Source organism: Naegleria fowleri (assembly GCF_008403515.1).
Source record: "Naegleria fowleri strain ATCC 30894 chromosome Unknown tig74, whole genome shotgun sequence".
Classification (NCBI taxonomy): domain Eukaryota; phylum Heterolobosea; class Eutetramitea; order Acrasida; family Naegleriidae; genus Naegleria; species Naegleria fowleri.
Genome location: NW_025408006.1, coordinates 569,700 through 596,327, shown reverse-complemented (window position 1 = coordinate 596,327; position 26,628 = coordinate 569,700). Strand labels below are relative to the sequence as shown.

The 26,628-nt window shown below is 37.5% G+C and overlaps 12 protein-coding genes across 12 annotated transcripts; 9 read left to right on the top strand and 3 right to left on the bottom strand.

Moving 5' to 3' along the window:
• Positions 1-42: 42 nt before the first annotated feature.
• On the top strand, positions 43-3,084 carry FDP41_010101 (uncharacterized protein; the record flags this gene model as incomplete). Its single annotated transcript, XM_044700364.1, has 1 exon — positions 43-3,084. The coding sequence occupies one exon, from the start codon at positions 43-45 to the stop codon at positions 3,082-3,084; it is 3,042 nt and encodes a 1,013-aa protein (XP_044556594.1).
• Positions 3,085-4,076: 992 nt separating this feature from the next.
• Positions 4,077-4,943, bottom strand: FDP41_010100 (uncharacterized protein; the record flags this gene model as incomplete). The annotated part of the gene is made up of 1 exon (XM_044700363.1): positions 4,077-4,943. One exon carries the CDS (start codon positions 4,941-4,943, stop codon positions 4,077-4,079), a length of 867 nt encoding a protein of 288 aa, XP_044556593.1.
• A 752-nt stretch (positions 4,944-5,695) lies between these two features.
• Positions 5,696-8,300, bottom strand: FDP41_010099 (uncharacterized protein; the record flags this gene model as incomplete). Its single annotated transcript, XM_044700360.1, has 2 exons — positions 5,696-6,217; positions 6,303-8,300. 2 exons carry the CDS (start codon positions 8,298-8,300, stop codon positions 5,696-5,698), a joined length of 2,520 nt encoding a protein of 839 aa, XP_044556592.1.
• An 867-nt stretch (positions 8,301-9,167) lies between these two features.
• Positions 9,168-10,464, top strand: FDP41_010098 (uncharacterized protein; the record flags this gene model as incomplete). Its single annotated transcript, XM_044700359.1, has 2 exons — positions 9,168-10,050; positions 10,121-10,464. The coding sequence occupies 2 exons, from the start codon at positions 9,168-9,170 to the stop codon at positions 10,462-10,464; spliced, it is 1,227 nt and encodes a 408-aa protein (XP_044556591.1).
• Positions 10,465-10,512: 48 nt separating this feature from the next.
• On the top strand, positions 10,513-11,842 carry FDP41_010097 (uncharacterized protein; the record flags this gene model as incomplete). Its single annotated transcript, XM_044700358.1, has 3 exons — positions 10,513-10,515; positions 10,621-10,805; positions 10,972-11,842. 3 exons carry the CDS (start codon positions 10,513-10,515, stop codon positions 11,840-11,842), a joined length of 1,059 nt encoding a protein of 352 aa, XP_044556590.1.
• Positions 11,843-12,401: 559 nt separating this feature from the next.
• Positions 12,402-12,830, top strand: FDP41_010096 (uncharacterized protein; the record flags this gene model as incomplete). Its single annotated transcript, XM_044700357.1, has 1 exon — positions 12,402-12,830. One exon carries the CDS (start codon positions 12,402-12,404, stop codon positions 12,828-12,830), a length of 429 nt encoding a protein of 142 aa, XP_044556589.1.
• A 232-nt stretch (positions 12,831-13,062) lies between these two features.
• Positions 13,063-15,481, top strand: FDP41_010095 (uncharacterized protein; the record flags this gene model as incomplete). Its single annotated transcript, XM_044700356.1, has 3 exons — positions 13,063-14,537; positions 14,616-14,808; positions 14,882-15,481. The coding sequence occupies 3 exons, from the start codon at positions 13,063-13,065 to the stop codon at positions 15,479-15,481; spliced, it is 2,268 nt and encodes a 755-aa protein (XP_044556588.1).
• Positions 15,482-15,611: 130 nt separating this feature from the next.
• On the bottom strand, positions 15,612-17,254 carry FDP41_010094 (uncharacterized protein; the record flags this gene model as incomplete). Its single annotated transcript, XM_044700355.1, has 3 exons — positions 15,612-16,343; positions 16,411-16,677; positions 17,039-17,254. 3 exons carry the CDS (start codon positions 17,252-17,254, stop codon positions 15,612-15,614), a joined length of 1,215 nt encoding a protein of 404 aa, XP_044556587.1.
• A 558-nt stretch (positions 17,255-17,812) lies between these two features.
• FDP41_010093 (uncharacterized protein) lies at positions 17,813-18,451 on the top strand (the record flags this gene model as incomplete). The annotated part of the gene is made up of 1 exon (XM_044700354.1): positions 17,813-18,451. One exon carries the CDS (start codon positions 17,813-17,815, stop codon positions 18,449-18,451), a length of 639 nt encoding a protein of 212 aa, XP_044556586.1.
• An 874-nt stretch (positions 18,452-19,325) lies between these two features.
• On the top strand, positions 19,326-21,554 carry FDP41_010092 (uncharacterized protein; the record flags this gene model as incomplete). The annotated part of the gene is made up of 3 exons (XM_044700353.1): positions 19,326-20,194; positions 20,255-20,386; positions 20,471-21,554. 3 exons carry the CDS (start codon positions 19,326-19,328, stop codon positions 21,552-21,554), a joined length of 2,085 nt encoding a protein of 694 aa, XP_044556585.1.
• A 706-nt stretch (positions 21,555-22,260) lies between these two features.
• On the top strand, positions 22,261-25,440 carry FDP41_010091 (uncharacterized protein; the record flags this gene model as incomplete). Its single annotated transcript, XM_044700352.1, has 1 exon — positions 22,261-25,440. One exon carries the CDS (start codon positions 22,261-22,263, stop codon positions 25,438-25,440), a length of 3,180 nt encoding a protein of 1,059 aa, XP_044556584.1.
• Positions 25,441-25,533: 93 nt separating this feature from the next.
• Positions 25,534-26,625, top strand: FDP41_010090 (uncharacterized protein; the record flags this gene model as incomplete). The annotated part of the gene is made up of 2 exons (XM_044700351.1): positions 25,534-25,792; positions 25,925-26,625. 2 exons carry the CDS (start codon positions 25,534-25,536, stop codon positions 26,623-26,625), a joined length of 960 nt encoding a protein of 319 aa, XP_044556583.1.
• Positions 26,626-26,628: the final 3 nt, after the last annotated feature.

Here is a 26,628-nt window from a genome sequence, read left to right as displayed (position 1 = left end):
CACATGTCAATGAATGGTCAACAACAACGCAGTTGCCACACCATGAATCGTTCCCATCCAAAGTCCTCTCTTTCATCACAATCGCCGTCTGAAATGAAATCTCCTCCCGTCAAAACAAACACCAGCAATAACAACACCTTGTCAACCTCCTCCGGATCCGTGTTAACAACAGTCTCTCCCTCTCATCCACATTTTGCTTCCACACAACGACGAGCTTCCATTTCATTTCCATCTTTTCATCCTAAAGATTCCACATCATCGCCGTCTCCATCCAGTAGTTCGTTCCTCTCCTCTTGTTCTTCTTCTTCCGATTTACATAACATTCCAGATGAAATTCTCCTCACTCATTTACTCAAACAAGGAAAGAATCATAGCAAGATCGGAGCAATGCTTTCCGTCATTCCCATTCTCTTCATTTCATTATGTTGTTGCGAGGGAAAAGGTTGTCTTGTGTTTCTTGCGATTGCCCTCTTTGAAATCTTCTTACAGATTGCCATCAATGAAATTCGAAAGGAAACTCTTCAAAGTTTTATTCGATGGCAATTCACGAAATTAGTCTTAGTGCTCATGGCGCAGATTCCTCTTCAACTTTACTATGGATGCATGTTTCCAATGTATTTACTCACTACTTTCAAAATTCTCATCGTCTCGAAAAACTTTTGCTTTAATATTCGACTCTTGATCTTCGCAGGATTGTTCCTTGTGCTCGGCACGAGTGCATCCATGTTTATTGCCTATTTCATACAATCCTTCCTTCAAAGTGCTTTATCAGAAAAGACTTGGCTTTATCCTCTCAATCCAACATCTCTTAACCAATTAAGAAATTCTGTCTTGATTAGGTTAATTGAAATATTTGTCTTACAAATTAGTGTCATGCTTGGGGGTTACCTCTTCTCTGAATCTCTTATCCAAACCAATCAAGAATACACTCGACAACAAGTTGAGATCACCCGAGAAAAGGTGAAAAACTTTGAAAAGACAAAATTCATTGCCAACTTGAGTCATGAAGCTCGAAATCCCATTCATTGCATTTTAGGAAGTCTCCAAGTATTGAGTCATCATTTTCATGCTGAAAAGTGCTCACATGGATGTGAACATTGTTTATTGAACAATTCCGCCATTGCAGAGACAATGCAAGACATTAAGGAGAATGCAACCTTATTACTTCACATCTTGTCTTCATCGTTGCAATTGACTTCCTTAGAAATGGATAAAATAGTTCTTAAGAATGAAGAATTCTCATTGATCAATTTGACTGATTCGTTAGTCGGTGCTTTCTCTCATTTAGCTCAAGAAAAGAGAATTTCCTTGAATGCCTTTTGCAATGCCATTAAAGTTCCTCCCTTGCTGAAAGGAGACTCGGTCAGAATTTCTCAAATTTTGATGAATATTGTGTCCAATGCCATCAAGTACACTAAAAAAGGATTTGTGAGAGTGAATTGTGACGTTCTGAAAGAAGACTCGCAAGAGTTACAGGAAATTTCAAGTAACCTTCTCATGAATGTTCCGAAGAACAAGAACATGGTCTTTGTCAAAATTGAATGCATTGACACAGGTTGTGGAATTACACAAAGTCAAATGCAAAACATCTTTCAACCCTATCGTATTATTCCCACTGACAATGAAGAAGAAACCTCTTTCGGCTTCGAACACTACTTTAAAAACAATCGATCCATTCTAAAGTTGGACGATGGTGGGAGTAGTGTGATCCATACGAAACGTACGGGTCTTGGTTTAAGCATTTCCAAAATGTTAGTAAGCAAAATGCATGGCATTATCAGTGTAGAGAGTTGTCCTCATCAAGGTGGAACTGTGTTCACAATTATTCTGCCACTAGAAATGGTCACTGAAGAGCAAGAGGGTTCCAAGAAGATCCATAGTGACTCGAGTGGTTCACCACACAATGATTTATTATTGAATCGAATGGAACATTATGATGAAAAGGGACAATTAAGCACTCCTATCGAACAAAGAGATCGACCTCTTTGCAATATTTTCATCATTGATCCTGATTATTGCTTTAAGGAAGTTTTGAAAGATTATTTGGCTCTTTTGAAACCAACATTTCCATATGTGGCGATTAAGGAATTCAATGATTTGAAATCTTTTCAAACTGAATTGAAATCTGGAAGCCTTCCATCAGTGTTGGACTCTACAATTACTTCCATGGTGTTTATTGACGAGAATGAATACGATACTGCACGAAAATGCCAATTTTTCCAAATGGATGAATGTCATCTCCAAATCATTCCAACAAGATTTCGAGGATCCATGAAACAATTCTCCACCAACGTCAGATGTCTCTCAAAACCTCTTCGCTATTCAGACTTGCTTGAAATCTTTCAACATGCGGACCACATGTTCCGACATTTTCACACCTCGAATGATGATTCCTTTCTGCATCATCAACGTCTTGAAAAGTCTCCAAGTCTTGATCTCACAGTCTCCTCTTTATCATCTTCTTTGGATCAATCTCCCCAAGTTCAAACTCGACTCAACGTCCATCATTTTGTCACAACTCCAGCTGAAAATGGACATCCCTCTGTCGTGCAAGCTCCAACTAATTCTCCACTCTTTTCACCCTCTATTGAAATTGCCAGTGGCCACCATCTCTTGACCAATATAAATCATAATAACACTTGTCATCCTCAGTTTCCATGCGTGCCGACGAATCCTGATTTCAGCAAGTTCTCAGTTCTCATCGCTGATGACAATGCCGTGAATCGAAAGGTTTTGGTGAAAATGCTTCAAATCATTGGATTTCAAAATATTGATGTGTCCAACGATGGAAAGGAATGCTTTGAAAAGTATCAACAAAAATCGTATGACCTTGTGTTGCTCGATTGTATCATGCCTGTATTGAGTGGAAAGGAAGCTTGTACCTTAATAAGGAAATGTGAAGAAGGACATTCCACAAGAATTCCAATTGTTGCCATCACTGCCAATACTTGGGAAGTGAGAGAAACATTGTTGTCACAAGGATTTGATGATGTCTTGTATAAGCCATTAGTGTTGGAAACATTCAGACAAGTGTTGGTGAAACTCTTGTCACAGCGAACCTTCCTTCCTCACATGAACAAGTAAAAAGGTGTTCTCATCAGTTAAAATCAATCATCATGTAGAGTCTTCCCAAGAGATTTGTTTATCCTTTTTGAATCATCTCCAAACATTTGCTTTTGAGTGATATAACTTGAGCGATGATGGACTTTTTCTTGACAAATGACTCTTTTAAAAAATCCTCCAGGCTTCGACGTTACCCAAAATTTCCAACACAGGGCCAGATCAAGTAAACCCCAAAACCGCTCAAGATGTCGTCGTCCTTATTACATGATTCTCGCCAAAGGAGTGCAAATCCAACTCCACGAGATGTGACCAAAAGAACAATATCTGATCACAGACCTCGACAGAAAGATACCAACATTCTCAACTCCATCATTGTTGGGAGTCTTCTATTCATACTCCAAAAACCAACTTGTCATCTCCTACTTCCAATCCTCATTCTTCAAATCTTCTGGATCTCAAGATCAAATCGAAGAGAGATCTTTCAAGATCTTTTCAGAGCACATATCTCCATATATAACCTGTCAAACCACAATAAAAAGGAATATGCACTATTGCAAAGGGGCATAGTTCAATGGTAGAATGAAGGATTGTGGTTCCTTAGACGAGGGTTCGATTCCCTCTGCTCCTAAAAATTTTATTCATTCCTCAAACTTTTAGGCTAGAAGACCAGAGTGAAAAACCATTAATTCTCACTCAAAACAATATCTCGATCATTCTTGAGTTCATCACTGACATATCCGTGATACATTCCATGTTGAACAAGTTTCAACATGATTTCTTTTTGTGGATAATCAAAAGAATTCAAATGAGAATATTCTGGAAATATTTCTTTGAGAATTGTCAACATGAATTCAAATTTATATTGAGGAAAGAATTCACTGGTGGAATTGGTTGAAGATCCATATGGAGAAAAGAGACTGACGGGTATTTTCTGTTACAGAACACAACATTAATCATGAAAAGAATTATTGAAAGAATGGAAGGCGGAATAAACCAAGATTCAACAAAATATCTTAATTAAGCAACTCCTTTATTGAAATTGAATAACGTGGAGTTCTTTGTCTTGTTGTTGTTGTGGTGAACACTGAATTCGATCCATGAAATAATGGTTCATGAAAATGCGCCTCTCTTCTCAATGATTGTTGACCACATGTCGCACTTTGTGACGTGTTGTTGGTTGCATCTGTCAACAAGGTCGACGTATTGGACCGATCCTTCATTCCAATCGAATTCATTATGTTGGGTGAAACAACAGAAGAAGACTGTGTGGAATTCTCCTTGTCTGTCATTGTTGTTTTCATTCGAATGACATGTTCATAGGGTTGTACTTGATCCACTCTTCTCACCTTTTTGACAATCTTTCGTTTGTTATAATCGAAGAACTTTAAAGGTCTCTTTTCAGAGCATGAAATTTTGTTTCTGGAATTTGGAGAGTTTGAACACTGAGAATTGGAAGGAGGAGATGACAAGTTGGACCTTGGAGTATGAATAGAAGGTTGAGAAAGAAGTGGACAAGGAGGAGACATTCCATCATTAGAGATTTCAGAGCTTGGGAGTTGTTGTTGTTGGTTGTTCGACATCTCTACTGGTCGCATTAGTGATGAACCAGAGGGCACATTCAACAAGTGATTGGATGCACATGGTGGTGCACTCATCGAGGAGCTTTGAAAGAAGGTGATCCTTCTCGAAGAGACTTCCACATGCGAGAGGTTGTGGTTAAGGTTGTGATTCAACAATGATCTTTGGTCATTGTTTTGGAAGCAATGGGATATTCTCAGATGTGGATCGGATGGAGGTGATGATGAATAAGAAGTATTGTTGTTGTGATTGGAAGAGAGTGTGGATACCTTTCTGTCGAGGTTGTTGGATGTGGTTTCCATGTACGGATCATGATGATTCTGAATCTGTTTTTCAGAGGAAGGTTTGGTCACATCATCATGAGGAAGAGTTGTGCGAGCGCTTCTTCTTTGGCTATAATCACACAACAACATCAACAACAAGGACGACGACATCTATTGCGTGGTTTTTTTCTTCGTGGGTTGGCTCTGATTTGTATATTTTGGGTTCGGTTAAATTTGAGAAATGGCCACACATTCACGTGTGACTAGAGAGAGATTGAAGTCATTTGTTAGGAATGGAGGATTTTTTCAAAAGAGTGATTTGTCACCAAAAAGTCAACGAGTCATTTTTCTGAGTGGTCAAAAAGGAAAAACAAAGCTTGGGGAAGACTCTTCATGATGAAGGGCTTACTTTTAACCGATGAGATTGGAAACACAAGTCGCTTGTCGCCAAATTCTATCGATACACGTGACAGATCGCTTTCACACCTCAAAAGCTTTTGAGGTCAGCGCTTTGTTCAAAGTGGTGAGTGTAAATAAAGGTGAGATAAATCTAAAATAATCATTCATTCGATATTATTCAGATTTAGAGTTTGGGTATTCAAAGATCGATTTAGAACCCTTTTTGTCGAACCTTGATCTTTAGAGTTTGACATCTGTCATGCAAGAAACTACATTCAAGATGCACTCGCATTGAACCTTGATACGACTACAACACACTTCTCAAACTGTTAATGTTAGCAAAAGCAAGAATATTCTCAAGTTCCACAAACAATTTTTCGCGTTTTGTAAAATCAATCATCAAGAGGTACCACTTCTCCCTGGACATAACTTGTCACATTCGTTGAAATATTTGTATAATAACTTGACAATTGATTCAATGGACCATTGTTGGTTGAGTTTTTTTCAATCAATTTGCTCATTCTTTGCAAGACCAAATCTTCAGGAGACTTTTCACACAAATTGGAAATGAAATTTTTCACCTCATTGGCTTCCTCTTTATCTAGTGGAGAGTCATCAAATAATTTACAGAAATGAGTGGAAAATTGTTCAAATTTAGCATAATGTTGCTTGGTTTCAAGTTCATACATCCATTCATCGTCTGCCACATGGTTTTTCTGAATGAGTTGATAAACCGTGTCGATACATTTCTTGGATGAATTCATGATACGTTCCACGGGTCGAAACACAAAAGAATTCTTGGTGAGTTGATAGGTTCTTGCGTCGAGTAAGATTTGAAGATTTACAAAATTGGCCAAGACACTCAAGTTTTTCGCAGTATTGACAATTTCACCAATCTGAGCAAAATATCTCATCTAGTACGATTGATATGTAGTATGTATTAGTTTTTCATGTGGAATGAATGAAATTCAGAAAAAGGTAAAAAATGTCACCACTTACCTGCTTGTTACCAATATTACCGATCAGACACTCTCCACTTGAAACTCCCATACACACTTGTAATGGATTCAATCCTTCTTTAGTGAGATAATTATTCAACGATTCCAATGCCACTTTCAATTTCAAACAAGTGTCAAGTGCTGTCAGACAGGGTGACTTATCATTAAATATTACCACAAATTCGTCATAACTCTTAATTTGTACATCTGCACGACATGTTTTACAAATAGTCGAAACAGAGGTTAAACATTTGGAAGTAATCGAGTTCAAGGCATCGAATGGATAGTTCTTTTCTAATAAATTTGGAATTGAAATGTGAACAAGAGTGACTAAATCCTTCGATGAAAGTCCAATCTTGAATAATGATTTGGAATCTGTTTTCATGTGTGAAGACGTTTGGTGTTGGGATCCCATTCCACTGTTGGAGTGGTCTATTCCCTGGTTCGAACTTTCCTTACTTCGAAAGGAGGTGCCTTGAGAAGTCTGTTGTTGACTTTTGACATCTTCTTTCTTGCTCGTTTCTGGTCGCATTTCTTTCTGTACTTTGGTATTCTCGAGTTGATTCAACACAGAGTCTGGCAAAAAGGCCCTAAATTCACTCAACCATTTGACAGTCTCCGTCAAGCTTGAATAGATACTCTTCTCTTCACTAAAGAACGCACTTCTTTCTTTGATATTCGCCAAATCAAGCATTTCAATCTTTTTAAAGTCTTCCTGTAGGTTCATGAACGGATTCGTCACTATCCAACCAATCGCAACACTAATCAAGATTCCCAATGCAGTCACTCCCAAAGTTACTCCAAGAATGACGTAACTACTCGTGATAATTCCCTTCTTGATTTCATTCTCTTCAAAAACTAGAGTCATTCGCCATTTCAAATTGGTGTAAACGAAAGGTGTGGATGAGACTAAATAATTGGTTCCATTACTTTCCATTTTGAGAATGAATGGATCCAAAGAGTCACCAATTTGTTGTAACAGCTTGTTCATGATAGAGCCGGCATTACGAGTGGTAATGTCGGTGGCTTTCACACGAGTGGCATCAATGCCATCAATGGCCAAGTTGCTTCCAATGACAAAGTTATTTCCAAATTCGGAAATAATGACATAACCTCGTGTTAAGACTTTGATATTCTTCAAAAATTGAGCAATTGTTGCAAGAGAAATGTTAATCTTGGCAAAACCCACTCGATTTTTGATTCCATTCAACAAATCTGTTCGATTGAACACTGGAACTGAAAAAAAAGTGGATTGAGGTCCTCCAAGAACTTTGTATGGAGCTCCAAAAGCACCAGTTGGATACTCTTGAGTGATACGAATCGATTCCTTATAATAGTCCGTATTACTGATCACATAAGAAATATTAGTCAAGACTTGATCGTAATACACTTCACCAGTTTCATTGTTTGCTTTCGAAATTATGAAACGAGTACTTTGTTGAAGTTTGACACCCCAAACGAGTGAATTATCAACATTGACACTGTAGGCAAACATTTGGTTGTTGGATCCATCTCCAAAGCATAGATTGGTATTCGTGACACCAAACAACTTGACCTTTGAAAACAAATAATTTCGAATGGAAGGATCATGATCAATCTTAAAGTTATGATAATCATCAGCGATGAGTTGTGCCACTTGTTTGGCTGGTAACAATTGACTTTGAAGAAAACCAGAAATCTTTTCATTCATATTCGAAATGATGACATTGACTTGTTCCAATGCTGTTTGTTCATTCACGGTGAAGGCTGACACCCAAATGGAGAGAGCTGTCAACACGACCACCATGGTAATGACCACAATGAGGAAGAGACGGACACTAAGAAGCATTCTCAGCAAGAAGGGACGACTCTTTTTGTTTCCTTCGAGAAGAAGACTCTCATCCTCCGAGGAGGAGTTGGAAACTCCATCTGAAAAGAACTCACTCGATTGTTTGTTGGATTCGAATGTGGCCGGCTTTTCAGATTGACTTGCAGACTGTACAGGTTGAACTTTGACCATTTGTCGTGATGTTTTTGGAATAAGTAATGTGGTATGTTATAAAGGCCTTTGAAATTGCCAGAATGGGTGGCCGCACAACAGAGAAGATGCTCTTGAGAGTTTGTTTTTTGAGTGATGGAAAGAGAATTTGCATCTACTTGTGTGTAAAAACACTCAAAATGGTCGTTGATGGATCTCTTGACTCATTACAGTAGACAACATGGTAAAAGGTGTCTCAATAGGTTCATTTCTATCTCTAATTTTGTTCTTCGTTACCATGTGGGTTTGTCCTTTTTCGCTATCTTTGAAGATCTGCGAGAGATTGCCCTTTTGTGCGTGAATTGAAACTAATTTACTTGTAATCTTTGTAACAAAAGAATGTGAAATATCTCTGATTGGAAGCTGCAATCATGAGCTGTCGAGACTTGTAATTTTCTTTAAAAGGAAAATCAAAGAGATGAGGGTAATTTTACCCTCATTAATTCAAAATTGAGGTTTCATTGCCAGTTGATAATTCCATCATGAAAAGTCATGCACATCATGTCGAATCAAAACCTTTCATCTTCAACCAATATACAATCAGTGTCGTTGACCAAAAGAACTACAAGTAATCTTATCATGAAAAGAAAGCTTTTGATTATCATTTGAATGAGAGTCTACATATCCATCTTCTCATCTTTAAAAAACTGTTTTGAGAGGCGAGAACAGTCTCTCCACGCACAATCAATTGATTTAAACTCTCAAGCTTTGAATCCTTTCAAATTCCATCAAAAGGAATTCAAAAATTTTCATAAAAAATGCAAAAAGCGACAAGACAAGATTCTCTCAAAAAAATTTCAGCAACAACACACTTTGATTGCAATTGATTCGGAAGGATCCTGCGAGAGAATGATCATATCGAACGATGAGAGTATCACTTGTTTGAAATTGCCCAAAGAGGTGTGGATGTTTGGAGTGTTGGAATATCTTTCACTTGTGGATGTTGTGTTTGGAATCGGAAGAACATGTAAATTTTGGAGATGTGATATTGCTAATGAGTGGATCATGAGAAAGATGAAACAGTGGGAGAAAATGAGTTCAGAGAGTTCCTCATCTTTTTCATCCTCAACTACCTCGGCTAGCTCATGGTTTAATTATGATCAATTTACTTATGGAATGCTAAAAGCATGTCAATCTCAATTCAAGATGAATGATTCAGAAGAGGAAGAATTGAAAGAAAATCATAGGTTGTTGATTGATCTAATTTCACCTAACGTTTTGAAGTACTGTTTGAAAATTTATATATTGGATTTAGTTATGAAATTTAATGCTCAGTGGGCCCAAGTTGGAATTATTGAAATGGCTAAATGCAACACAGCAAATAATCTTTCTACAATGAACGTCATTGATAGTTCCAACATGTACACAAAGATTTTTACACACGAAATGGAATGCCTTAAATTCTATTTCTCACACTTTACACAGTGTGTTCCCCAAAAGACAGACACTGAAAACTCCCAAATGATATCATTGGTCAGTCAAATATTCTCTCACAAAAACCAACTCATCGATCTTTCAACTCATATTGACAATATCAAAACATTAATCATTGGCGATGGGGGTATTGGAAAGACAACATTTTGTAAATCATTAAGTGACACAAATTTTGACCTATCCCAAAAATATATCCCTACCATTGGAGCAGAAACATATAACTTTACGTTCACCATTGCTCCCATAAGTGAAGACTCTAATACTCGTCGTAGTATCAAAATGACTCTATGGGACACGGGTAAGTTCTTCTTCACGAATTAGTCCAAAACTAATGTTTGAAATATTTCTCATTGACATGATAACTTTAGCTGGTCCTGAAAAATTTGGTTCGCTTAGAGACGGCTATTATGTGAATGCAAAATATGCAATTATTGCATTTGAACTGACCAGTCGATGCTCCTATAAGAACTTACCATCATGGATCAGAGATGTTAAAAGAGTATCTCCACAATGTGAAATTATTATTGTGGGAACAAAGAGCGACTTACCAAGAAAATTATCCCTAAAATCGCTCCCTTTTTTTACTAAACGATTCCTCCCATATTTTGAGAGTAGTTCCAAGGTTATTCCCCATTTTAATATTGTTATTCCATGGTATTTTGCTTTACTGGACACTTGTGTTTCTTGTTTTGTCAAGAATGGATCACAATAAAAAGTTCAACAAGAAAACTAAAAAATCAAAAACATTACAAAAAAAATAATGGTACGTAGAGTCTTTCGTTTCGCCTTGGAAGTCGTTAATCACGTTGGTATCTATCATTTGAATTTCCTTCGTCGGATCGCGTCTTGTTCGGTAACTCTTGAAAAGCCCTCAGACGGTCATCCAACATCTCCAAGCCAATACCATCATCCCCAAGATGCAAGATTGGACATGGAGCAAAACACTCGGCCTCTTTCACCAAGAGGATATGGAGGAGAACAATCACCACCATATCATCAAAGGGAACCACCAATGGAAGGAAATTCAGAGTTTCAAAATAGACCTCCGCCAAGGTAAGTCATCACGTATAAAGTTGATGGTTTAATACAATTATTTTGAAATTGTGTTTTTTGATTATTTGATAACGATTGGATGTTTGCAACATTGAATTATTGTCATTAAATGATGATGGCGGTTTCGTTTATGGATGTTTACTCAACAACAATGAAACTTTAATAGTGCGGAAGCATTGGAACAAGCTAGAAAGGAAACTAAAACACTATGGCTTGGAGGAATTCCCTTTCACTACAATGATGCTGACTTGAAGAGAGTATTTGATCGTTTTGGAGAAGTTGCGGATGTAAAGGTTGGATATTCTGGAGGACAACCATTAGGTTATTGTTTTATTACTTTTCAAACAAGAGAAAGTACGGAGAAGGCCTTTGAAGCCGTTAAAGCAGGATTTATTGGAGATCAACCCCCACAAGAGGGTTTATCGTGGAGAGTGGATTATGACATTGGAAAGGAAAAAAAGAAGGAGTTAGGAATACCACCAAGTAAAGGAGGAATGAAAGGAAGATATAGAGGACGTGGATTTCATAATAATGTTGTTGGAAGAAGATTTGATGGTCCACCACCAATGAGGAGAGGAGGATATCGTGGCGGAGGAGTGTATCATGGTGGACCACCTCATGGAGGATATGAACGAAGATCACCTCCATACAATCCTCTACCATATGGAATGGTGCCTCCATTAGATAATGGCCCACCTCCAGCAAATTATCATCCTCCACATCATGAGCCACCACATCATTATCCTCCTCCTTCACATCATTATCCTTATAATGGAAGAGAAAGACCATACTATGGAAGTGGCGTGTCACATCGATACGAACCATATGGAAGAGGACCTCCACCACATCATTACAGAGGAGGATATAGAGGAGGAAGAAATTTTAGTCCACCACATCAACAAGAAAATAGATTGGATCATTCATCAAGTCCTCCAATTAATTATTCTGGAGGTGATAGAGGAGGAGACGGAGGAAATATGGAACCAAGAAGGAGACCTGATGTGGGTCAACAACACCCACCTCCAAATAATTGGTAATACGATGATTTGGAATTTAAATATTGTACAAACTGTAATTATGAGAAAACACATGATATGAACGATTAGAACATCAATGAAGATACTAATATTGTGGATCAATAGTAAAGTTGATGATTTATGTATTTATTATTAAATTGCGGAGACCACAACATACTTGCGGAGGTGGATGTGGACTTGTGTATGTACTGCGACATGTGGTCACAAATGAAGGATTAATCTTGCATTTAAGATTATCATATTTAGATGTTGTAAGGTGGCATATCAATGATGCTGATGATGGATGCTATTGCTAAATTCCCAAGTGTATAATCAGTTAGAGTTGCATTTTCATCATGAATGGAATCACAATCGACTATGCAATCGTTTCGGAATTTATGTTTGTGCTTGCTCTTTGAGTTACCAAACAATATCACCATTTTGTTTGTGATTTTGCAGAATAATTGTCACACACAACTATATCGATCATTTTCCTATACTATGTAATAAATTGAACTTGAAATATTTCTACGGAGCTCCATCTTGTCATGAACTTGGAAGAACAAGATGAGACAAAAAAATGTGGCCATTCAAAACAACCCAAGTCAAACAACCAGAAGGAATTTACATTGCCCAATCTCTTCCTACACCCTATTCACTTGGAGCCAATCGAGAGGTTCATCTTTTCTCGGATCCTTCCACTCCAACGCAATATCTAAAAATTGAAATTTTCTCCATCAGTGACCAAGATTCTATTCGTTCACTCGCTACGAAAGGCATGTATGTAACTGCCAGTGCCAATGTCTATTCTTCGACCAATCAAGAAGAGAGTATCGAGAGCTTGAAGTCTGATCATCTCTTGTATCAATATTGTCATTCGTATGGACCTTGTTCAAACAAGTCTATCTATTACAAAAAGCTTGCTTTCGACAATTCGGAACAAACACTTCAAGGAAGATTTGGGAAGGTTTTCTTTGAGGCTATTAAATATGATTTGGGCTTGCAGTGAAAGCATGAAATTTTAAAATGTTAAAATGTGACATGACCTTGTCAAAATTTTGACATGCTGCATACATCAATGTCATCACAGGCCATGAATTTCAAATATCAATAAAAGGACAATATGAAATTAAACATTTGAATTTCTTACTGATCCGTCCCTATAAAGCACCATTCATTAAGGTTTTTCATGTGGCCATTTCCAATTTGGGTCAAATTCATCAACGAAAGAAGCACAAAAAATGGCGAGAAAGAAAGGAAGTTCTCCTTCTTCGCCCTTGTCATCATCAACAACAACTCCCACCACAGCAAGCAACAGTGGAGATCAAAGTGGAGATCAAAGAGAAATGAATCCTTCAAGAAATCACCACCCAAACCACCACAATATGGATCATCCAAGACAAGACAAGAAGAAGAACATTGAGATTTCTCCGATTGAAATCAAACAAGGCCAAACAAACACCTCCGAAGGCTCCTCGACAACAACATCATTTGTAAATAAGAATGTAATACAAGGATCATTATCGGATCAAAAAAGAAGGGCAACACCAGTGATCGTGAGCGTGGAAGACTTTTTCAAGGAGAGGCCTTCATTACTCACTATTGAGGATGATCAAGACGATGAAGAAGAAACCTCGGATTCCGAACAAGATATTGTAAATATTCAGAAAAAGACGGAATCCAAAAAGAAGGTTTCGTTTGATGGCTTCCTAAATTTAGGATTAATATTTCTTACTGCAATGACTTTAAGAGTGATGATTGATAATCTCACAGAGAGAGGTTTATTGATCCCGAATTTCGCTTTATTGTTTTGTATATCTGACGAGTTGATTAAGCGATCATTTGTAGATGTGTTAGTGTTTACCGTGTCGTATAATTGTGCATTGTATTTGAATAGTTGTATTGGAATGTATATAGTTGAGAGAGTGGGAGGAAAAAACATGGACAATACCAACGTTTTGGCAACTTTTCTAAAGCTTGTCGAACAGATCATTTACTATTTATTAACATTTGCATATATTGGACTCTTTGTAATGACCATTTTCTTGAAACGACTCTCATTAATGGTGAATTTGGTGATGGTGTTCACAATGATGATTTACGTGATGAAGGGTTTCAGTTATTATCAATATACAAAGAGAAGATTCTTCACAACTGCTCCACTCAAAGTGAATCCTGATAGCGATGACGAAAGAAATATTCATCTTCCAACAACTCCAATCAGTTTTTGGAAGGAATATTGCTATTTCTTATTTGTACCTACTCTTTGTTTTTTCAGAAACTATCCAATGTCCAAGACTGTGCGCATTTCCTTCATTGTGAAACAATGTGTGTATTTAGTACTTTGTGGAGCAGTTGCATGGATCATATTTATTCAATATTTGGAACCAATTTTTAGAGCTAGCGCCACACTTAACATTCAACCTCCAAGTATCGAGTATATATCCAAACTCTTCGAGAAGAATGCTACAAGCCCCTCACAACAAGTGTTCAATATTTTCAAGCAACAATCAACAGTAGCACAATCCAATTACTTTTCAAATTTAGGCAAATTTTGTTATCTGATGCTTAAAGTTAGCTTCCCTTGGTTTTTGACATGGCTTATTATCAGCTTTGCTTTCTTCCATTGTTATTTGAACATACTTGCAGAGATCACAAGATTTGGCGATCGAAGATTTTTCTTGGATTGGTGGAATTGTCAAGATTTTCAAGCCTTGTAAGTATTTTAAGAGCTCAACATTGAAATTATTAACAAATTCAATTTTGGAATGGTCTCATGATTCAAAACAAATAGCTGGAAGAATTGGAATCTACCAGTACATCAATGGCTGCTTCGTCACATTTACTTCAAGTCACTCGGAAGTGGTGGATCTAAAACTATTTCAGTGTTCTTCACATTCCTCACTTCTGCCATTTTGCATGAATTGTGTATGGCTTTAATTTTTAGAAGTGTCAAACTTTATTTCTTTGCCGCCATGCTTGTACAGGTAGGTTATAATATGTTTATGATTTCAGTTTCATTTCTTGCTCATATTCCATTAAATGATCCAACCTTAATAGGTTCCCTTCGTTTTGCTTGGACAATACATCAATCATAAAAGAAAAATCAAACAAGCAAAGTCAGAACAAGAGAGTGGAACTTCTTCTCCTACCTCAAGTGCTTCCTCTGTGGCAACAACAACAGGTGACTCAGATTCAATGAATTCTGCAACATGTTCACATGAGAACAAGAAAGAACAACAAATTGCTGATCCATCTCCTCGAAAATCACTAAGAGAAATTGAAAAGAAATTATTAGAAATCAAACAAAGCTTTCACAAAAAACTCAAATCAAGAAGAGGAAAAGAATTACTTCAACGACTGGGAAATATTTCCATGTGGCTTTCTCTCTTTGCGGGACAGCCTCTGTTGTGTTTGTTATACTTCCATGATTGGTATTCTTTCGAAAGCATGATTTGTGACGTGAATAATAGCAAGTATGGATATCATTTGATGTTTGATCGTTGGTCAGATTCATTCTCTTTCAACTCGTCTTCAATCTTGCCCAATTTATTTAGCAATCAATTAGTGAGTGGCGAATGGAGGTTGATTTTGGAACAGTTGTTGAGCTACACGACCAGTGCATTAAGATCATGCTATGCAACGGTTCTTCATCGTTGAAATTTATGATCATTCAGGTTGTCCTTAATCAATTTTTAATAAATTTCGTGAAAATTTTTTGTTGGATACGAAATGAGAGAAAGAGGCCAGTTTTGGTTGTCAAACAGATTTGTTATTTATTTGCAACCATTTATCTTCTTCGACCACCAGAGGATCTTCCTGATGATCTGGAGCCAGAACTTCTACCAGAAGATCTTCCTGATGATCTGGAGCCAGAGGATCTTGTCGATCTACCACTTGATGATCTAGAACCAGAGCTTCTACCTGAGGATCTTCCAGAAGAGGATGATCTACGTCCAGAGGTGGTTCGTCCACTTGATCTACCAGTGTTTCTTGCACTTCTTGCGGATCTTTGAGATTTACCCTTGGCTTGCTTATTTCCTAAAAGACCCTTCTTGATACTTCCAAATCCACCCTTGAATGACTTGACAGTCTTATACTTTTGATAAAGACTCAACTTCTTAAAGTTCTTGATAGCCTTAGCTGGACTCTTTCTAATCACATTCATAATGGCCTTTCTATTCTTGAGAGCAGAAGTAGCCTTCTTCAAAGATCTCTTGAGTGCCTTGAATGAAGTTGGCAACTTGACCTTTCTGAGCATTCCCAAATTCTTCAAACCGTTGTGAATACTCATGGCACCAGTAACAACGTTCAAAGTTCTCTTGACAGCTTGGAAGCCCTTGGACTTGACAATTGGAGCAATCTTCTTGGCAACTTTATCTTCGAATGGCTTTAACTTTTGTGTGGCAAATGTATTGACAGTGTTACCAGTGTTTCTGGCGAAGGATCCCATTCCTTTGAGTCCCCACTTGTCCAACTTGTCAGCAACTGGTCCGCTAAGGAACTTGGAGACTTTGGAAATCTATCATTGTGAATTCACATCATGCATGTCAGATGCCACACGTGTCAAAACAAATTCAACGACTTACCTTATCAGAATAAGTACCAATTCCATCAGCAAAATTCATAACTCCATTTGCAATCTTGAGAGCTGCTCCGATCCACAATGTTTGAGTTCCAGAGTTATCATCAGCTTGTTTTTGCTTGTCTCCATATTTGGAAATATCTTGCAAAGTACTCTTCAATAAATCAGCACCTGGATGTTCAGCTCTTACTGTGAATTCCTTCACAATGGCTAATAATTCTTGTTTCATGATGATGGCATCTTGACTGGATTCTGGAATGGCATCGTGAATCTAATATGAAAATTTGTTGGTCGTGATGATGTGTGAAGAACAGATGACAGCGGTTGTTGTCAGTGAAACAGAGAAACCACATGCACACAAGTCCACACAACAAACCAATGATGATCATCATTTGAGGCAAAGAAGTATGAGATTGGTTGAGTGATGCGCCGATGCGTTTGGCAGTTGAGCCGGTCGTGAGCGATGTCATACGTCAAATGTCAGATAATCAACGAGGACCGTAATTTAGTGCATCATAATCACATGTTCGTTCCAGCAGCATACAACAAGCAATAACAATTTTCACAAACATGAACACAAACACACACACAATAATGATCATCATCTTTAACTGCTCTTCAATTCAACTTACAGCTTTGACTCTGCTTGCCAAACGCAAGAACTTTTCTGACAATTGCTTTTCTTCTTCCTTTCCAATGACTTGTTTGAATTTTGAAACAATGGATTGAGTGGTGGAATCAACTTGTTGTTTCTCATCTGATGATGAGCTATCTCCAACATTAATGGTGATGTGGATAGCGTCTCGAGTGTGTCTCACTTGGACTTCTTTACCTTTGACGAGTGGCATTTGATGGGAAAGGGCAAACACCACAGCGAAAAGAGCAATCAACAAAACGTTGATGCTGAAGCAGCGTTTCAATGAGAACATGTTGTTGAGGTGCTTGTTGTTTTTTTTGATAGTAGTTTTTCCCTCACGACAAAGAGCGGATTCGATTTTTTTATGGCACTTTGAGGTTTGACGTTTGGCATCGAGTCACACAAATGAGAGACAAGAATGTTCGTTGCGAGTCAAAAGGGTGATTTTTACTCTCGAGACTCTCTGTGGATGTATTTGATAATTTTGGAAATTGACAGTTCACTGATGCAAGACCTGCGAAGACATTGAAGAGACTCTCCAAACGACTTGCAGTTCGTTTCAATTTCTGAATTTCATCTCTGCATGACCTGTTGATTTCATTGACACACTCAAACAAAATCTAAACCAGTAGATTCACATTCCACACTACAACAGCCCATTTCCTTGGAGCTATTGCAAACTTGTAGATTTTAATAGTTTCGCATAGATGACCGACATGAATAGGAAATATTTTTGTTAAAAAGTCGAGCCCTTAAAAAATACCGCAAGATGAACATCAGAATTGACTCTTGCATGCTCCACAGCCTGGAAAGACGTTTGGAAAGAATTGAACAACAAGCGAATTACATTTCAGCTACCCTCAAACAATTAAACGCCAAACTTAATGAATATATACGAAATGAAGAGAACAGAAATTGCGAAGAAAAGGCACGGAAGCCATTAGATCATTCGCATCACTTGTTACAATCTTTACAACATCATCTATGTGACGCAATCACCTTTAGAGAAAATCCATCAGTTGAGAAAACTAACGATCCACCAGTTGAGAAAGATGAGAATACATTATCAACATTGAATCAACCAACTCCATCAAAACAAGAAAAGGAATACAAGCCAAAGAACAAACCTCGCAAAACAAGAAGGACCACACAAGCTAAAAAACAATCATCCACCGACAAAGCCAAGCCAAAAAGAAAAACAAAGCAAAAGAACAAACTTCACGATCATACTAATCATGGACAAAAAGGCAAGATACTATATTTGTATTATGATGATCAGTGCTATCAACAATTCGATAAGAAACGTGTAATGAATGTAAGAACAAGAAAGAAGCATCTCACCTTATACTGGATCCAAGACTGCTCTCCGCCCTTCAACATTAATAATTGTTGTGACTTAGAACTTTGAAGACAATGCTGGTAATCGATACATATCATTATTAACATATCATATCCATCAACACTATATATACTTATTCATGACCCTTTTACAATAATTGACGACTCAACCTTACAAACCAACGAAACCATATGCATTAACAGACAAAACACTGCTTTATTTTTGCCTTCTGTTTTAATCATGGACTCAACCCATGTTAACAGTTGCTCAACACAAGCATGTAATCTGTTAATATTTGATATATCCTGTTAAAAACATTCGACATTCAGAAGTAGTTTTATGACAAGTATTGAGGCACCGAAGGGCCAATAAACAATATTTAATTTTTGTTAAAAAGTTCACTGTTCGATCTTGGTTGTCATTCAACTGTAAGATCATTGTCAACGAGGTCATACCTAAACGCCATTGTTGATCAGAGAATAAATTCTTGACAAATTACGTCTTGAAAATGATCCTTGTCTCATGAAGGACATTTGAAACACTCCGCCTCGAGAACGTTCTCGCACGTGTGTCATTTTCCATGAAATCAATAAACACTTTAAAAAATTAAGAAATGCATTTGGACAAGAAGATGGTGAATCAATTTCTCGAATCATATGTGCAATTCTTAAAGCAAATCGGAACCGACTGACTGACTTTTTATTTCATCGTTCGGAGTTCTTGTGTCGGAGCTGCTTTTTCGGTGTTTAAAAAAAATTGAAAAAAGGCTTTTCATCTGCCAAAGATTTTTTGAAAGCACTTTGTGAGAGTGGATTCGTTTGACTTGAAAGCTTTCAAACACTCTTCATTCGGCATCATTCCGGATTAAAGAAGGAAGGAATACATCCATAATTATTATTATTATTATTGAAATAATTCATCATCATCTTTTTAAAATCATCAAATGGTTGTCCCGAAGAATAATGAACCCACTACTTCATCAATGAACGGAAGGGCAGTCTCCACCACTAATGCTCATCCCGTTCCCTTTTCTTCCGGCTCTGCACATCCACATCATCACCACACATTCGACGTTTCGACCTCCGATTCTGCCACTGCTTCCTCCATTATTGTTTCTCCCTTTGAATCGGCTTATTCCTATCATCCTCAAACGAACACGAATGGTTTTTTCCATCCTTCTGATGCCAATCCTATTCCGAATCAAAATGGAAGACGTGAAAAAGATTCTTTTCAAACAATAGACCATTCATCACCATCCATGTCGTATCCTCCGAAAAAATCTACAAAAAAATCATTGCTTGTAAAATTGTTTGGAAGAAAACGGCATCATGGTGATGACAGCAGTGATGAAGAAGAGATTTTTCTGATTGACTCTAAAAATGGGGAAAAAGTTTATCTTAAAAAGGATATGAATGGAATTTCAAAAGACCCTGCCTCGTCATCCATATACACAAATATTAATAGTAGTGCAGATGCTGCTGTTGGAGATGAAAAATTAGAGCAAAATCTTTTTGAAAGAGATGTCAATCAAGACTACTTTGTTTTGAAAAAGAAGAAATCAATTCAAGAAATGACGAACGAATTATATACGGAACCAATTGCAGTAATAGAGAATGGCAAGTACGAAGATAAACAAGCAAGACTTTTGAAAAAGTCCAAGAAACAAGAAAAACTTTGGAAAGAACTCATGTCACACAAAAAGACTGGCCTATTTTTTTCAGTGTGGAATTTAATTAATGACATTATCAGCCCAGGAACAGTTAGCATGCCCGGTGTGGTTGCTCAAAGTGGGCTTTACATGTCAATTATTTGGTTCGTTATATTTGGAATCATCACAATCTTTACATTGTGTTTGGTTTATGAACTTGCTAGGCGTCATTTGAAAAGGACTTTACCCGATCTAGCCATGAAAGGTTTTGGAAAATTTGGTTTTCTCATTGCTTGTATTTGCATCTTTTTCTTTAACTTTGGAGGAGCATGTGCTCAATTGTTGATGTTTGGACAGTAAGTTTGATTCGTGTTGTGAATGTTGAACATTGGAATGATTATTTTTAATTTCGTCCCTGCCAAATTTTAATGATAACACAGAGTTGTTCCAGATCTCTTACTCTATTTATTTAACGATCCAACCAATATTTTCATCAGCCGAAGAGCTATTTTAATCTATCTTGTAGTTCTTCTCATTCCAATTGCCATGCAAAAGCGATTGGGAAGTTTTGCCTTTTTCTCTTTCATTGCTGTTGTCTCAGTATTTGGAGTGGCAGGTCTTGTGAATTATGAACTATTTTTTGGAGTTCCAAGATATATTCCACACGACCCCAAGGAAGCATTTGAGTTTATGCATCCTGGATTCATGAATGCATTAGGAAACTTGGCATACATTTTTATTTGTCATGACATGAGTTTTCACGTTTTTGACGAACTTCGAAGAGCAACACGTATCAGATATTACATTGTAGTGTTTGTGACCGTTGCATTAACAGTTGCTGCATGTAGTGCTATGGGTATTGGAGGATATTTATTATTTTGGGACAAAAATCTCAAAATTGCAAACGTTTTAGAAATGTTTCCCAAAGGTGCCACCGTCGCAATTGTTGGAAGACTTCTCTTGACGCTTTCTCTCGTCTTCTCCATTCCATATTCAGCATTCCTTCCAAGAAATGTTATTATTTTAATTGTGAAATTTTTATTCCCAAGATGGTACAATTCAACAGATGGCTTTTTCACATGTTATTGTTGGAACCCATGGAGAAAGCGTAAACCTCCTATTGATTTATCAGAGCAAGAGAATTTACTTTCTCAGGAGGCCAACCCTCAACTCAACACGAATGGCAATACTCTCTCAATGCCAGTTCAACAAAAAGATTTAAACAACAAACGTGCCAAAAAGCTCAAACATGACTTTGTACACTATTCAGCAACACTCTTTGTGATGGCTCTTGGATTAACCATTGCTCTCTCAGTTACGGACTTGGGAATTGTTTTTCAAATTACTGGAGGAGTGAGTGCATGTGCAATGGCCTACATTTTACCGTGTGCTCTTGCCATCAAGTTGGAACCTGGAAGATTTACTGTACTGAAGATTACTTCAGCAATTACATTATTGGGAGGTTTAGTGATTTTGGGAAGTACGATTTATTTTGTTATTTTACAATTGGTTACTGGAAAGTAAAAGAAGTATTCATTTGAGCAAGTTGTTTTCGATTTTACTCGATATTGTTCTTGAATATAGAGAAAGTGTTAACGAAGTGTTAACGAAGTGTTAACGAAGTGTTTTTTTCATTTCATGATGATGATGAAATTGAGAATGACAATTTTGGAAGGGTTGAAATTTAACGTTTCACGAATTAAAATTTAAAAGGCAAGTCAACTGTTTGTATCTTGGTGTTGAACAACAAGAACTGAGATCCAAAAATTCATTCAACAACAACAGCTGCCAAAAAATCAAGAGCCCCGAGCAGAGACATTGTGAACTGGTCTTGCCATTACAACAGCAAAGTAACTTCCATCCACTTTGTTCTTTCGAGCATCACACGACATTATAACAAACAACATCCAACAACGAACCAACCTCTTCTTGAATCCAAACTCCTCGTAACACAACAAGAGATTCTTTTCATTCCCGAAAGCTCTTTTTTGCTCTTTCGACAGAGAAAAGAATCACCACTGAAGAACGAACGCGTTGCGAGTAATTTTCCTCCAACAACCCCAACAACAACAACGAAATATTCCTGTTCAACAGATTATTTTCACCGAATAGTTGTTATCATCATCATCCCAACATTATCAACAACACAGGTCATTCCGATTTTACTCATCTACTGGAGCACTCTTGCTGCTGTTGTTGCCAACAATTTAATAATTTAAATTATTGAACCATGAACCAACAACAACATTCTTCACGTTCCTCTAACATCTCCTCGCCAAATATGTTTGGTGAATCGTTCAACATGGTATCCTCATCCTCTGGTGATAATTCACCATCCACAACCAATAATAATAACAACAACAATACCACACATCATCATAAACCGACCTCCATCAACACATCCTCCTACATGAGAAGTAATACTAATTTTGATTCCATCATCATGATGGATGAACAAGAGTTAATGAACGAAGGCTTAACGGGCAGTATTGAATCTTCGCCGGCCACTACACCATTCTTCACCAACACAAATAGTAACTCGTTATTTGGAGGACCTTTCTCATCACACCTTCAGCAACAAGTCTACATGAACGCTTTCAATAATAATACGAATAATAATAATAATCCATCATCATCAAGGCTTTATAATAATAACAACAACAATAATAATAACATCAATCGACACCACAACAACAATTCTACCTCACCCATCTCAACATCATCAGAACCTTTTCAATCCTTCTCATTCATTGATGATGAAGATGCCAATCAAACCACAAGCGATTCAGGCTATCTGTCGGGTTCATCTCATCTCTCTCTCACTCCTCCCGGACTCAGTTACATGATGATGAGTATGGGTAACTTTAATATTAATTGCAATAGCTCAAATCCAACAACAGCAACAACAACAACAAATAATTCATCTCCTCCAAATCATCCACAACAAACGCCCAATAGTAGCAACTCGACGAGTAATTTCCACCTCTCATCACCTTCTCCATATGGCACCCTTTTGGGAGCTGGCTCAGAAGAGGATGATGATATTCTGGGCGGAGGTAATACTATTAGAGTGATAGGAAGTGGTATTGTTGAAGATGTGGAGCCTCTTCTCGACGACGAGAATGCATTCAATAATACCGATGATTTACTGAATACTAATGACAATAATAACAATCAAACAGCAAGAATTAACACGTCGACGGGTTCCATATTTCAACAGCAACTGCAACAGCTTCAACAACTACACAACAATAGCAACAGTACCGACACCGACACTAATATCGCTCCCTCATCATCACCATCAATGAAAAATTCATCCATGAAAAGAACCAATAGTGCTCAAAATTTGCTCAATTCTTCTTCCTCGTCTCTACCTCCAACTTCAGCCTCTGCATTTAACACAACAAATGCCTACAATATGGCTCTCATTGAAGAGATGATGTTGAATGGGGCTTTAAATAATGCTAATGCTCTCGAGTTACAACAGGCCTTGCTACGATCAACAAATCTTTCATCGTCTTCGATGACAAATATTCCATCATCACTGTCAACATCACCGCCTTCAGCAGCGGCTGCCCTTCAACTTCAACAACAAAATTTGGCACTTTCAAGACAATTAGTTCAACAGCAACAAGTGGTGGCCTCTATGATTGGGTCTCAAATGAGATCATTGCAAGTAGTTCAGGAATTGATTCAACAACAACAACAGGTCAAAAAATCCACTGGCAGTTCATCGATACCACGAAGTAAGACAATGCCTTCTTTGTCAAATAGTAATATTATTCCAATCTCAATGCTCTATAATCAACAACAGCCAAGTGAAAATCAAAGATCACTTTCTGCACGAGGAACCTCAGCTTCCTCTGCATTGGATGCAGACGTTCCTCAAATCAATGAAGAGGATGTGAATTTTAAAGAAGATCCAAGCCCGTTATTTATGAACCAACGAGGCCTTCAAGATTTTATGTCTCAACATAATTCGATCGAGTTAGATGCTGAAAATTACTCTCTAAACCCATTGAATTTAAGCTCTGTTGAATTATATAATACCATGATGAATACTCTTCAGCAAAACCAAAAGCTCCTTGCTAATGCTTATGGTAATTTAGCAAACTTGGCCAACACACTGAGCCAACAGCAAAACAGTGTGGTATCAGGAATGAAAAGATCTACATCTACAACCAGCGTCAATAGTGTCACATCTACATCGAGTCAACACAGTGGATATCAAAATCTTGGATATAGCTCAATACCGTTCAGTCCAATGAGCAGATCACAATCTATGAATTGTTTATCTTCGTTGGCAAACACTGGGACTACGTATAATTTCGGCCTTGATTCTACATTGTCTTCTTTTGGAGAAAATGTTGCTACTAACGACAGCAAATCATCTGGCGGAAGTGAAATGAAGAGATCTGTGAGCACCAACTCCTTGAGAAATTTGAAGCGACCAACCAAAAGCAAAAAGATGGCACCAACACGAAGTAGCGACAATATCTCAGGATTGCTGGATAAGGAATTAGAAAAGGAATCCTCGAAAAAGCGAAAAAATTCTAGTTCCGCTAAGAAGAGCACAAAGAAAAACCATTCTGACAATAACAACAGCATGACAGGTTTATCCTCTTCGCAAAAGTCAGCACAATCTGAGGAAACCGCTGTCACAGAGGAGCTCCCCACAAACAAAAGAAAAACAAATAGTAGCGCCTCATTAACCACAAGTACTAGTACCAGTAGTCTCAATATTGCTGGCGAAGAAATTCCTTCCTTGCAAGTGGAGTCAAGTGAACAACAAGTTAGCGAAGCTTCTCCTAGAGCCAATAACAATCGAGAGATTGTTGCTGCTGCTTCTTCTAGTACAAGTTCTGAAAATTCATCAACCCCAACATTACCTTCCTCAAAATCCCACACATCACTGAGCTCCATAGCCAATTCTCAACAACCCACACAGTCATGTATTTCAACTAAGAGCTCCAAACAAAAATCTGTCAAAATTGGAGGAGTTACTGGTGGTGTCCGAAAAGCACATTCTATGGATTCCATAGCAGCCACAGCTCAACAATATCAACAACAATTTATCATGGAACCTCCATCAACCTCTTGTCAAGTCGCAAGTACAAGCTCTGCCTCGATTAGCACTACTGCAGAACAACAATCCAACAGCAAACCCAAATCTAACAAGACTTCTAAGCCAAAGAAAATTGCATTCCAAAATGATAGCCCAGCAGGATCAAATCTTCCTCCAGGAGCAGGGGTGTTTTCCATGAGCTCCTATCAGCCACCAACTTCATCCTCGAATTGTAATCAAGGCAACAAGAGATGGAAGTTCCATGAATTCGACAATGAAGACAAACCAATTAAGGATGGTGATAGTGGATTTACCTTCCACTTTTATAAGCCCTCTAAAAATTGAGAATAAACTCTCAAAGATTAACAGCATGAATGCTGTAGATTGACAGATGGCATGAAAATTTCCATTCGGAGACTTTAAAAAAAATTCTCCAAGATGAACACCTCTGAAAGCAGCTCCAACCCTTCTTCACCTCCTTCCAACATCAACACTGAAGCATTCAGTAAATACAAATTCGATGAGTCCATCTTTTCTCCGAAAGAACAAGAAATATTCATCTTTCTTTCCGTGTGCAATAAATGTCGAAGAAAAATCGCGGAATTGCAAGTCGATAAATTCGATCAAGAAAGATTCAAAAAGAAGGAAACAAAATTTCCACATGAAATGAAAACAATTTTTGAAAGTTTGTGTACAGGTACGTGTTGTAAATGTATTGTTGTTTGGGTGAAGATTGTTCATCTTCGATATGAAAATTTTGAAAATGGATGAATATGTGTGCATCAATTTTGATTTTCAAATGTTTTCGAATATTCACAATCATTGAAAGCCAAACAATTATTCACATCATCATTGACACCTCCCTGTTTAAGTGCATGGAAAGATATTGACATTTCTTCCAAATATTATTATTCCAATGAAAGAAATGCACTTTTTAAAGACATGTTAAATTGTGCTTCCTTGGATTATGATCAAGACATGAATCGATACATTAATTTTAAAGACGATCAATCTTATGAGAATTACATGAAAATGCAAGAATTTGGAAATCAACTGGCTCAACGTGGAAGTGTTACAAAAGTTTCAGTCATTTATAACAATCTTAAAAATCCAATTATGGATGAAAATGGACAAATTATTCAAGGAGATAATTCTTCAAGCCCAGCTGGTGGAGATAGTGGTGGTCATGTCTCACTTTCTCAAACTGATATTGTGAAAATGAAAAAAATTATTCGAAAATTGAAATTGGAAAAGCACACCGATTATGTTTTGGATGATTTTGAAGATTTGAAAACACTTCCACCACATTTTCAAGCTTATTCCTATGCACTCTCTTCTGCATTATGCTCCAATCATGTCATTCAATGTTTAAGAAAAAGAACACCACTTCCAGCAAGAAAAGTGGCAAGTATGAGTGATCAGCAATTGGTCGACGAGGCTTCCTTTTTTGAGGTCAGTGATTGCATTGCTTCACAACCTTGCTCCATGAAAGCTGTGGATTTATTGGATCATTTGAAAACTCTGGAATAACAT